We start from the raw sequence: 13,379 nt of genomic DNA, 5'->3' as shown, positions 1-13,379 counted from the left end.
TAGTGTTGTTTTGTTTTCACTAAGTCTTGTGTTGTTTTGTTATCACTTAGCCTAGTGTTGTTTAGTTATCACTTAGCCTAGTGTTGTTTTGTTATCACAGCCTAGTGTTGTTTAGTTATCACTTAGTCTGGTGTTGTTTTGTTATCACTTAGTCTGGTGTTATTTGTTATCACTTAGTCTGGTGTTGTTTGTTATCACTTAGTCTGGTGTTGTTTTGTTATCACTTAGTTTGGTGTTGTTTTGTTATCACTTAGTCTAGTGTCATTTTGTTATCACTTAGCCTAGTGTTGTTTTGTTATCACTAAGTCTGGTGTTGTTTTGTTATCACTTAGCCTAGTGTTGTTTAGTTATCACTTAGCCTAATGTTGTTTTGTTATCACTTAGCCTAGTGTTGTTTAGTTATCACTTAGTCTGGTGTTGTTTTGTTATCACTTAGCCTAGTGTTGTTTTGTTATCACTTAGTCTGGTGTTGTTTTGTTATCACTAAGTCTGGTGTTGTTTTGTTATCACTTAGTCTGGTGTTGTTTGTTATCACTTGGTCTGGTGCTGTTTGTTATCACTAAGTCTGGTGTCGTTTTGTTATCACTTAGCCTAGTGTTGTTTTTTGGGCTACCCTTACTTTAGTAATTCATGCATGAGATCCTGACTAGAATTAACATGTACTGTGGGTTTTAAAGAACCAGTGATGCTTTTCTTAAAGTTGAATTTTTGTTCCGGAGTTTTTTTTATGATATTATTTCAGCCACTCTGCTACATCATCCCTTGTGGAATACAATGACAAGAATGATTGAATTCCTTGTTGGCAATATCTTCTTTGAGTTTGGCGGTAAGATATTCCAATGGACTATTGGCATACCTTTGGGAACAAAACTGTACCCAAGTTTTGGTGTCTTGCTTTTTGTTTTTCATACGATGCTGAATTTATCGAAAGTTCTTATCATAAGAAGGTTACAACAACATTGCCAAATCATTTAGTTCAACATTTAGATTTATTGATGTCTTATCTGTTCACCAAAGGAAATTTATTGGCCCTGTACATCGTATTTACCTACCAGAACAGGAAACCAGACCCTCCTATCTCTGCCGACAGCCTCAATCGTACAACCTCATTTCATTCTGTTATACTGTTGTATACTGTTGGCGAACCATATTAATATCGCCTGGTTTCTCCAAATTAAACTTCATACAAAAATCATATATTATGTATGGGTCCAACATACCGTGCGGACAATACAATAAAAATGGATGATTCCTACGGAAGCCATATTCTCTCCGTATCGATCAGAACAACACGGAAGAGAAGGCGTCGCCATTTGAAGCATATCAGGGACATTTATGACAAAAAGGTAAACGTTGCTTCGGCGCTAAAGGTGTAAAACCCGAGAGAATTCATAAGATGTATTGCTATAAATGAATTACGTAACGGAGTTACATGTGAGAGATACGCCATTTATCGATTTCTTTGTTATTTTATTGTTTTTATTTCTTCTCGCTACACAGTGTTACCATACTGCACGGAATAAGATATAACAGATATTTTAACAGTTTATATACACCACGTGAAAAGCAACAAACAGCTTCTGAAAGCAACTAAATAAAATGGTTAAATTCGTACTTCCGTTAAGCTAGATAAGAAGCAAATGCCTTTTGTTATGTCACTATAATCAACTTAGATGTTTTCACACTTGTTTCATCGCTTACGATCATATTCATTTTTATCCTAAAGCTTCCCCGTGTCTTAGGAATAATGATTCCATGGTATGTAACCAGAAAATGCTGTTCTAGTATCCAAACCAAAGGTAAATGTACCGGTCTAGTGACCAGAATACAGGTAAATGTACCGGTCTAGTGACCAGAACAAAGGTAAATGTACCGGTCTAGTGACCAGAACACAGGTTAATGTACTGGTCTAGTGACCAGAACAAAGGTAAATGTACCGGTCTAGTGACCAGAACAAAGGTAAATGTACCGGTCTAGTGACCAGAACAAAGGTAAATGTACCGGTCTGGTGACCAGAACAAAGGTAAATGTACCGGTCTAGTGACCAGAACACAGGTAAATGTACCGGTCTAGTGACCAGAACACAGGTTAATGTACCGGTCTAGTGACCAGAACAAAGGTAAATGTACCGGTCTAGTGACCAGAACAAAGGTAAATGTACCGGTCTAGTGACCAGAACAAAGGTAAATGTACCGGTCTGGTGACCAGAACAAAGGTAAATGTACCGGTCTAGTGACCAGAACACAGGTAAATGTACCGGTCTAGTGACCAGAACACAGGTTAATGTACCGGTCTAGTGACCAGAACAAAGGTAAATGTACCGGTCTAGTGACCAGAACAAAGGTAAATGTACCGGTCTAGTGACCAGAACAAAGGTAAATGTACCGGTCTGGTGACCAAAACAAAGGTAAATGTACCGGTCTAGTGACCAGAACACAGGTAAATGTACCGGTCTAGTGACCAGAACACAGGTTAATGTACCGGTCTAGTGACCAGAACAAAGGTAAATGTACCGGTCTAGTGACCAGAACAAAGGTGAATGTACCGGTCTAGTGACCAGAACAAAGGTAAATGTACCGGTCTAGTGACCAGAAAACTGGTAAATGTACCGGTCTAGTGACCAGAACACTGGTAAATGTACCGGTCTAGTGACCAGAACACAGGTAAATGTACCGGTCTAGTGACCAGAACAAAGGTAAATGTACCGGTCTGGTGACCAGAAAACTGGTAAATGTACCGGTCTAGTGACCAGAACACAGGTAAATGTACCGGTCTAGTGACCAGAACACTGGTAAATGTACCGGTCTAGTGACCAGAACAAAGGTAAATGTACCGGTCTGGTGACCAGAACAAAGATAAACGTACCGGTCTAGTGACCAGAACACTTGTAAATGTACCGGTCTAGTGACCAGAACACAGGTAAATGTACCGGTCTAGTGACCAGAACACAGATAACTGTACCGGTCTAGTGACCAGAACAAAGGTAAATGTACCGGTCTAGTGACCAGAACACAGGTAAATGTACCGGTAAAGTGACCAGAACAAAGGTAAATGTACCGGTCAAGTGACCATAACAAAGGTAAATGTACCGGTCTAGTGACCAGAACACTGGTAAATGTACCGGTCTAGTGACCTTAACAAAGGTAAATGTACCGGTCTAGTGACCACTACACAGGTAAATGTACCGGTCTATTAACCACTACACAGGTAAATGTACCGGTCTATTAACCACTACACGGGTAAATGTAACGGTCAATTAACCAGAGCACAGATAAAAAAAAGTATCTGTCCAGTAACCAGAACGTAGGTTAATGTACATGTCCAGTAACCAGAACGTAGGTTAATGTACATGTCCAGTAACCAGAACGTAGGTTAATGTACATGTCCAGTAACCAGAACGTAGGTTGATGTACATGTCCAGTAACCAGAACGTAGGTTAATGTACATGTCCAGTAACCAGAACGTAAGTATAAGTACTTGGGGTTATTCTACTGTGATGTGTGAGATCAGTGATGCGTGTTATTGGGGTAAGACGGCTGTAGTGTTGTAGTGTGATGTGTGAGATCAGTGATGCGTGTTATTGGGGTAAGACGGCTGTAGTGTTGTAGTGTGATGTGTGAGATCAGTGATGCGTGTTATTGGGGTAAGACGGCTGTAGTGTTGTAGTGTGATGTGTGAGATCAGTGATGCGTGTTATTGGGGTAAGACGACTGTAGTGTTGTAGTGTGATGTGTGAGATCAGTGATGCGTGTTATTGGGGTAAGACGGCTGTAGTGTTGTGTGATGTGTGAGATCAGTGATGCGTGTTATTGGGGTAAGACGGCTGTAGTGTTGTAGTGTGATGTGTGAGATCAGTGATGCGTGTTATTGGGGTAAGACGGCTGTAGTGTTGTAGTGTGATGTGTGAGATCAGTGATGCGTGTTATTGGGGTAAGACGGCTGTAGTGTTGTAGTGTGATCTCTGAGGTCAGTGATGTGTGTCACTGTGATTAGACGGCTGAAGTCTTGTAGTGTGATCTCTGAGATCAGTGATGCGTGTTTTTGGGGTGAGACGGCCGTAGTGTGATCTCTGAGATCAGTGATGCGTGTTTTTGGGGTGAGACGGCTGTAGTGTTGTAGTATGATCTCTAAGATCAGTGATGCGTGTTTTTGGAGTGAGACGGTCATAGTGTGTTGTCTGAGATCAGTGATGCGTGTTTTTGGGGTGAGACGGTCATAGTGTGTTGTCTGAGATCAGTGATGCGTGTTTTTGGGTTGAGACGGTCGAAGTGTGGTGTCTGAGATCAGTGATGTGTGTCACAGTGATAAGACGGCTGTAGTATTGTAGTGCGATGTCTGAGATCAGTGATGCGTGTTTTTGGGGGGGATACAGCTGTAGTGCTGTGGTGTGATCTCTGAGATCAGTGATGCGTGTTTTTGGGGTGAGACGGCTGTAGTGTTGTAGTATGATCTCTAAGATCAGTGATGCGTGTTTTTGGAGTGAGACGGTCATAGTGTGTTGTCTGCTGTAGTGCTGTGGTGTGATCTCTGAGATCAGTGATGTGTGTTATTTGGTTAAGACGGCTGTAGTGTTGTAGTATGATCTCTAAGATCAGTGATGCGTGTTTTTGGAGTGAGACGGTCATAGTGTGTTGTCTGAGATCAGTGATGGGTGGTTTTGGGGTGAGACGGCTGTAGTGCTGTGGTGTGATCTCTGAGATCAGTGATGTGTGTTATTTGGTTAAGACAGCTGTAGTGTTGTAGTATGATCTCTAAGATCAGTGATGCGTGTTTTTGGAGTGAGACGGTCATAGAGTGTTGTCTGAGATCAGTGATGGGTGGTTTTGGGGTGAGACGGCTGTAGTGCTGTGGTGTGATCTCTGAGATCAGTGATGTGTGTTATTTGGTTAAGACGGCTGAAGTGTGGTAGTGTGGTCTCTGAGATCAGTGATGTGTGTTATTTGGTTAAGACGGCTGTAGTGATGTAGTGTGATGTCTGAGATCAGTGATGCGTGGTTTTGGGGTGAGACGGCTGAAGTGTTGTAGTGTGGTGTCTGAGATCAGTGATGCGTGTTTTTGGGGTGAGACGGCTGTAGTATTGTAGTGTGATCTCTGAGATCAGTGATGCGTGTTTTTGGGGTGAGACGGCTGTAGTGTTGTAGTGTGATCTCTAAGATCAGTGATGCGTGTTTTTGGGGTGAGACGGCTGTAGTATTGTAGTGTGGTCTCTGAGATCAGTGATGCGTGTTTTGGGGGTGAGACGGCTGTAGTATTGTAGTGTGGTCTCTGAGATCAGTGATGCGTGTTTTGGGGGTGAGACGGCTGAAGTGTTGTAGTGTGGTGTCTGAGATCATAGATGCGTGTTTTTGGGGTGATACGGCTGTAGTATTGTAGTGTGGTGTCTGAGATCAGTGATGCGTGTTTTGGGGGTGAGACGGCTGTAGTATTGTAGTGTGGTCTCTGAGATCAGTGATGCGTGTTTTGGGGGTGAGACGGCTGAAGTGTTGTAGTGTGGTGTCTGAGATCAGTGATGCGTGTTTTTGGGGTGAGACGGCTGAAGTGTTGTAGTGTGGTGTCTGAGATCATAGATGCGTGTTTTTGGGGTGATACGGCTGTAGTGTTGTAGTGTGGTCTCTGAGATCAGTGATGCGTGTTTTGGGGGTGAGACGGCTGCAGTGTTGTAGTGTGATCTCTAAGATCAGTGATGTGTATTACTGGGTTAGCCAGCTGTATAGCTGTAGATGAATTCTAAGACCAGTAATTTGTATTCCGGGAATGACCGACTGTAGTGTTGTAGAGTGAGATCCGAGGTTGTTGTAGTATATTGCGGAGGTCTTGCACATCTTCTAAACCCCCTTTTTAAGTTTAAACATTTTTTCACTGACAATGATCACGCCATAATATCAAGTATTGAAAATTAAGCTCAGCCTGAAATAAACACAAGTAAATAATTTACGTGTGTTAAACTTACATATACTTCTTCTCAACAATTGAATATTGGTCTGAGATCTTCATTTAGGAATTACAATTGTCTTTTACTTATCCAAAAACCTTTGCTCCGTAGTTATTTGTACATGGTTCTAACAGCAGACTCAGCACAAGCGAAATTCGCGCGATTTATTTCTAAGCGTTGCTGTAGGGCAAGTCAGTGCACACATGTGCGATGTAGTATCCGGAGTATAACATATTTTCCAGATTCACATTCATCATTTCTTCGTATCATGTCTATGACCATTGTCAGCTGATGGGTACATCGTGAAAATCCGTCTTGATATTTACAATCATGATCAATTCGGCTCTTTATTAGCCTATACACTTAAGTGAAAAAATATGCTTCTTTTGACCCTGATTACTTCCTTGTAAACAGTTAATGGCAAATCCATACATATATATTCGTTTATCTAAATAGAAATTCGAAAATATGTACCTGTATTGGTAAGATTTCATCGTTTGGTGAGTGAAACTTTCACAGTATCTTCGTAAACTGTGAACATAATATGAAAATATTATTCTGGGTTTTATATTTGTCTTTAATAACAAGCACGAGATGCACATTTTGTAAAACGGACAGCTGTCTCGGTACATGTGTATGACATTCATATCGCAAGCTCTATAGTCATCGCCATTCACAAGTCGGGGGTATTTATAATTCATAGCACGTGAACCAGATGGACATCCTTCAGGCGTTTAGAATCCACGCGGGGCTATAAGGTTCATGCATAATTTGTAAGAGTATATTTACATGCGCTATTCCAAGGACATCTCCCCTCATTTCAAGGTCATTTTCATTTCTTTTATAATAAACACTCTAAGCTAGATATGTTGTGCTCTCCAGATAAAATGTAAGGCCACGTTTTAAGCTGAATATGCACTTTCCTAACTGAATATCGAAATGTTTAATTTAATCAGCTTAATTCATTTGTTTATGATTAAGAAACATAGCGTATCACCTTCAAAGCAGTAATCAATTTATACTACGGGGGATTGATAATATATGCTGCTTTCAGTTACCCGATACTCCCAGCGACCAGAAAGCCCAAATATTGAGAGCATGCTGGCGGGTTTTCGGATAAAAAAAGTTCCAGATTCAAACCTGTATACGATCTCTTCTCCCCCAAAGCAACATTTCTCATTGTTTTGTGCTGCATATCTATTAGTATTCCATGCTGTACAGGTCGCCTTACCTAACCTCGGCTACTGGCAATTTCCTTGAAGCAAGCGATAAAGTATGCGGCTGGTGTTCGAGGGGTTTATGGTTCGAATACCAGATAAGTAAGGGTGTTTTTCATTACTCCTTCCCATTATAGATTTGGTATCGTTGACTACTCCGAGGGTAAAATCTATTGATTAAGATGCTTTCTTGGATATATCGGACCTGGCTTCGGCATCAATACTCAGTAAAGGAGGAAGTTGTGTACGAGGAGTAAGTTCAGATTGTCGTGCCAGTGTTGGCTAGTGAGTTTTTAAAAACAGTAGAATGTCCGGCTAGAGACCGGAGGGTCGCTAGTTCGAAACCAGAAGATTGCTTTTTACTACTCCTTTCCATTACACTGAATCAAACAGCGAGTTTTAGTGAGAAAACAATGCATACTTTAAAAGCTGTCTCATAGTGTATGACAAAATTGCTGTCATATTGAAGAAATATCAATTAAAAATGTTTAAATATGAAATGGTACACGCGTAACATAACGAACATGATTCTATTCTAGAATTTGGACAAGGTTGAATCACTGACGGAATTATGCTTTATCCGACATTCAGAGGTAAACAAGAGGCCCATGGGCCTTAACGGTCATCTGACAAAAAGCAAGCCAAACCTAGAAAGTGGGTTGAGGTCATTCATTTGAACAAACTTGGTAGCCTCTCCTCCAAGCATCTTACAGGCCCAATATCAGCACTCATGGACTTTTGCTTGTTGAGAAGAAGTCGTTTGTATATTTTAACATATTTGACCCCTGTGACCTTAAAAGTGGGTTGAGGTCATTCATTTGAATAAACTTGGTAGCCTTTCCTCCCAGCATGCTACAGACCCAATATCGGCACTCATAGACTTTTGCTTATTGAGATGAAGTCCTTTGTATATTTTAACATATTTGACCCCTGTGACCTTGAAAGTGGGCCAAGGTCATTCATTTGAACAAACTTTGTAGGGCTCCATGCCAGCATGCTATGGGCCAAGTATTAGCCCCCTAGGCCTTCTAGTATTTGAGAAGTTATTTAAAGATTTTGACATATTTGACCCCTGCGACCTTGAAAGTTGTTCAAGGTCATTCATTTAAATAAACTTGGTAGCCTTTCCTCCCAGCATGCTACAGACCCAATATCGGCACTCATAGACTTTTGCTTATTGAGATGAAGTCCTTTGTATATTTTAACATATTTGACCCCTGTGACCTTGAAAGTGGGCCAAGGTCATTCATTTGAACAAACTTTGTAGGGCTCCATGCCAGCATGCTATGGGCCAAGTATTAGCCCCCTAGGCCTTCTAGTATTTGAGAAGAAGTTATTTAAAGATTTTGACATATTTGACCCCTGTGACCTTGAAAGTTGTTCAAGGTCATTCATTTAAACAAACTTGATAGCCCTTCATCCCAGCATGCCACAGGCACAATATCAGCAATCTGAGCCTTTTGGTTATTGAGAAGAAGTTGTTTAAAGATTTTAACATATTTGACCCCTGTGACCTTTAAAGTTGTTCAAGGTCATTCATTTAAATAAACTTGGTAGTCCTTCATCCCAGCATGCTACAGACCCAATATCGGCACTCATAGACTTTTGCTTATTGAGATGAAGTCCTTTGTATATTTTAACATATTTGACCCCTGTGACCTTGAAAGTGGGCCAAGGTCATTCATTTGAACAAACTTTGTAGGGCTCCATGCCAGCATGCTATGGGCCAAGTATTAGCCCGCTAGGCCTTCTAGTATTTGAGAAGAAGTTATTTAAAGATTTTGACATATTTGACCCCTGTGACCTTGAAAGTTGCTCAAGGTCATTCATTTAAACAAACTTGATAGCCCTTCATCCCAGCATGCCACAGGCACAATATCAGCAATCTGAGCCTTTTGGTTATTGAGAAGAAGTTGTTTAAAGATTTTAACATATTTGACCCCTGTGACCTTTAAAGTGGGTCAAGGTCATTCATTTGAACAAACTTGGTAGTCCTTCATCCCTGCATGTCACAGGCCCAATATCTACACTCTGAGCCTTTTGGTTAATGAGAAGAAGTTGTTTAAAGATTTTAACATATTTGACCCCTGTGACCTTTCAAAGTGGGTCAAGGTCATTCATTTGAACAAACTTGGTAGAGCTCCATGCCAGTATCCTCTGTGCCAAGTATTAGCCCCCTAGACCTTCTAGTATTTGAGAAGAAGTCGTTTGAATGAAAAGTTTACGGACGGCGCACGGCGGACGGCGGACGGCGCACGGCGGACGACGACGGACGAAGCATGATGACTATAGGTCATCGGACCCTTCGGGTCAGATGACCTAAAAAACTGTTCAGTATGAGAAACATCGGTTGATATGATGAAACATTCAAAATTCAGTTGACGATGGAAGGGATCTGAATATTTGTTTCTAATCAAGATTAATGTGGCCTTATCATAGTCTGTATTGAATATAGGTTTTAGAAGATCAGCGTTCGGTACCATTTATATGCCCTTTATCCGTCATAAATTGATGTCATTTTACCGAAGACAAAGCAATCGGAAACACTCTGTGGATCAATAACGATTTTGACAGAAGGGGGATAACTCTGTTATTTGAAACAATGTTTATCGATTGACACTTACCAGATTTCGAAATCGTGTGTACTTTCATTATTATCAAAAAGGAAACATGTTTTTGAAAGCTCATGTGCACAGTTTTAAATGGCTATTTGCATAAGAAATAAGTCATAAAATCAAAGAGTTTTTTTCTCTTTATTTATACTGTATTTTTTCTGAAAATTTCTCTAGAAAATGTATATATAAAATTTGTTGTTCAACAGATATAGTTTGAAAGTCAGTATTTCATAATACATGCATATATCAAGTTTAAATGCATTTGCCATTTCATATTTGGAATTTTATAAACAAATAGGAATTTCCATATAAACGTAATTTGTGATGGGCATGTAAAGCTATTTTACCAAAAATATATCAGATCTTTTAGAAGACAATAAATTAGTACAATATCACATGACATTAAGCTCTGAATAAATAACGAATAATTCTCAATGGACGTCATCCTTTTAAACGTTACAACATTTACCTTACTTCACCAGCAGTTAGTTTTAAACCATCCGCTATAACTAAATCAGTCTTTGTTTGGTATTCCATTTATAGCGCATATGTACAGCATAATATCAAAACGTTACAGATGAGACAGCGCGTGTTGATGAGCAGATTCCATCGGCAAATACAGCACCAATACTCATCTCTGCAGTAGCAGTCAAAGTGAAGAGACTCCTAAGAGGACTAGATACATGTTGAATATTGTTTTTGTCATCAAATATTATAATTAACTTCCGAATAAACATCCAGTCTACTACAACACATGTAAATCTCCTTGAACAACATATATAGACATTATGAAAGTAAGTGAATTGCTCGCCTTGGGCACAATACAACACATCTCGGCTGATTCTGCAAGTTAATCAACAACTATCTGATAAAGGATACGGAATTGGCCGAGGTTAGCCTAGTGATTACAAAGGCACTTTCTCTTGAAGTGGATCTTCTTCTTTAAAGGATGGGCGGTCCCCCAGACCAGGGAATGGTTTGTAGCCAGGCGGGGAAATCATTCCGAAAGGTACTCCCGGTCCTTTCCCTTGGGCGCTGATCAGGTCGATGTGTTTTCGCGGTCCCTTTGAGAGGATGAGGAGGAACACGAGGGAGTTCCCAAGTATTACAATGGAGGCAACTGCCACCATCAGGAGCGAGTAGGGGGCTGCAAGGTACAGATATGGGGAATTCATATCGTACCCGTATACTTGGGACAAAGCCAGCATTCCGATCTTGTACATCCCGACAGCATTGCCGAAGATCACCGCAAACAGTACGCCTGCACAAAACAAAATTATTAGATAAGAAAAAATCCATTTAGTACATTCATCAAATGGACTGATGTCAAAAATTTGAGCACAAAACTTTTACTCTTGTCAGATTCCTATTTAGGAGTGACACTCTCGATATCTAAGTCCCTAACTCAGAAATTAATTATAATCAGAGCAATCCAACTAGTCGTTTAGAATGAACAGCTTTAAATAGTTTGATTGGAGAGTAGTCTCCAAACTAAAAAAAACATAAGGCACGAATTGACGCTTTATATATCTATATTGCATTCTCAAAATTATTTTATGAGTAAGATTTTTAACATTCCCGTCATGTTAAGTACGGTTTAAAAAATGTTGAATAAACCTCGCCATTTTTATTCACAAAAAAGAAAATCCATAAAAACGACAAATTCTTCACCTTTATGAAATGTATTTTCAAAACATTATTTTACTTGTGTTTGCTGAAACACCAATCACACAGAATAAAGGCGAATTTATCATAAGTTCCCGAATTCTATAAACTACGGAAACAATCTGACAGAGACCTCTTAAAACCCTTCATTTCCAGTCTCCATTCTAAGGGAGGCAACTCCATTTCGATCAATGGTAAACCTCTGTAATTAATTCACTGAAGTCAGCCTCTGACACCTCTTGTATAATTTCACGTCAACATGTACATTACATACAGCGTGTAGCATGAGATTCCTTTTTTATTCGAAGCGATCACCCTCACGTTCTCAGCCTCTGTCATTAGCGAGTAAAACTTTCCGTTACTTAATTCAAATAGGTGTCCATCTCACCACATTTAAAAAAAATTATCAAAACCTATCTCTTTACATAGACCTATCGACTTAAAGTTTACATACAGTGTTCCTATTTTCAGATTTAAGGCATCAATATTCTACTTTGGTAGATGTCTATCATCATCGAGGATGGGTGTCTGGTTACATTCACCATACATACACTACATGTTATATAAATAGCGTTTCTACAGGTATACCTATTAAAGATGCGTTATATTTCGCAAACTATTAAAGGTGTGTATACCTTACAAGAGTTCACGTTTACAGTGACAGGAATTTCAGACAAGTTTTCATTGACACTAGTGATATAATGTGTTAGAATATCATCAAACTAGAAAGGCACTGATTATACAATTAAGGAATTAGTCATCTCATAATATATTCTACAGTGAACTTCAACAACGGTAAGTTAAATACATCTTTCCAACATAGATAGGTAACTTTGATTTATACAGATCATACCGGAGACGAGGTGAAAGATGAAAGTGACCAGTCCAGCGCATCTCTTTGTGAACTGACCACGCACGTACTGGAATCCGGCAATCATTCCGATGATAGCACATACCATTCCGATAGCGGCCTCAACCTGGAACTCCAGTAATCCGAACCGAGCTATGTCTGTGGTAATAAAAATACCAAAGGAGTCCAGTATTACTAAAACAGTAGTTAAAAATCAGTCCAAAGGTCAAAGGTCAAGGAGAAATTTATTCCGAAAGTGGAGTCTGGCTGAAAAGTACTGACTATGGGGTTTATTCTTACAGGTGAAGTAAGTAAGAAAGTGTACACGTGAAAAAAAGGGGGCTGTTTCTTTATTTGAGATTAAAAGAAACCTTACATATGGGCTGTGGGCAACTTACCGCCTGCATTTCTGTAGATGGATTCGAGCCCGATTCCGCGTAACTCCTCCGGCAGCCGGTCAACCTCTCGTCTGGCATGACAATAGGAACTGTGGTGACACTTGTGGTGTTCCTCCATATCTTCTCCGATATATTTTACACATGTCACAAAGTACCACAGCCCAGCAGAGATGGACACAAATTTATCCTCTGGCAACAGAGCATTGTCGTCTCCATGATGGTGGTGGTGGTGGTGTTTATGACGTTTGCGGCCAAGTTCTCCCTCTCTCTTGGCCATGGCAATGGGTCCGTCTTCCACTAGATGATCCTCCCAACCATCCCCTGATCCAAAGGATAGGTAATGGATACGAAACCACCCTGGACTTGTGAACGCACCGATGACGAGAAGCACAGCTAACACCGATAACCCCAGCAGCGCCCTATGTTTCAGTAAAGTCGCCATGTCTTTACCTGACCACACTGAATTCGTACTCGATCACTCTGTATATGTCTGTATATGAAATCAAGTTACATGGACACACGTACTTCCGTGTTTACAAATATGGCAGCTTTACACAAAAATGCCCGGATGAAAATCCGTCCTATTTGTCACGAGTGACAAACCTAATTATACCTTAACTCACCTGTGCAGCCTATTGACGTAAAGTCTATTTTTAACGCTCACTAAGAAATAACACACATTCGCCGTGCTATCGGGAGGTA

The 13,379-nt window shown here is 40.2% G+C and overlaps 1 protein-coding gene across 1 annotated transcript; it reads right to left on the bottom strand.

The window, feature by feature from the left end:
* Positions 1–10,034: 10,034 nt before the first annotated feature.
* LOC132551374 (uncharacterized) lies at positions 10,035–13,177 on the bottom strand. Its single transcript, XM_060215513.1, has 3 exons — positions 12,678–13,177; positions 12,283–12,438; positions 10,035–11,025 (listed from the first exon to the last, which is right to left on the bottom strand). Exons 1-3 carry the CDS (start codon positions 13,117–13,119, stop codon positions 10,670–10,672), a joined length of 954 nt encoding a protein of 317 aa, XP_060071496.1. The 5' UTR covers positions 13,120–13,177; the 3' UTR covers positions 10,035–10,669.
* Positions 13,178–13,379: the final 202 nt, after the last annotated feature.

This window comes from Ylistrum balloti, unplaced genomic scaffold (assembly GCF_031769215.1).
Source record: "Ylistrum balloti isolate Yb309-2 unplaced genomic scaffold, AGI_CSIRO_Ybal_v1 Utg370196, whole genome shotgun sequence".
Lineage (NCBI taxonomy): Eukaryota > Metazoa > Mollusca > Bivalvia > Pectinida > Pectinidae > Ylistrum > Ylistrum balloti.
Note: the sequence above shows the minus strand (reverse complement) of the source record. Positions and strands in the feature narration are given on the sequence as shown.

Excerpts from the sequence above, each read along its gene's own strand:
- LOC132551374 (XM_060215513.1), bottom strand. The coding sequence starts at position 13,119 with ATGGCGACTTTACTGAAACATAGGGCGCTGCTGGGGTTATCGGTGTTA. Across the intron at positions 12,439-12,677 it reads CATCTACAGAAATGCAGGCG|ACATAGCTCGGTTCGGATTA; the intron begins GTAAGTTGCCCA and ends TTATTACCACAG. Across the intron at positions 11,026-12,282 it reads CATCTTTCACCTCGTCTCCG|GCGTACTGTTTGCGGTGATC; the intron begins GTATGATCTGTA and ends TGTTTTGTGCAG.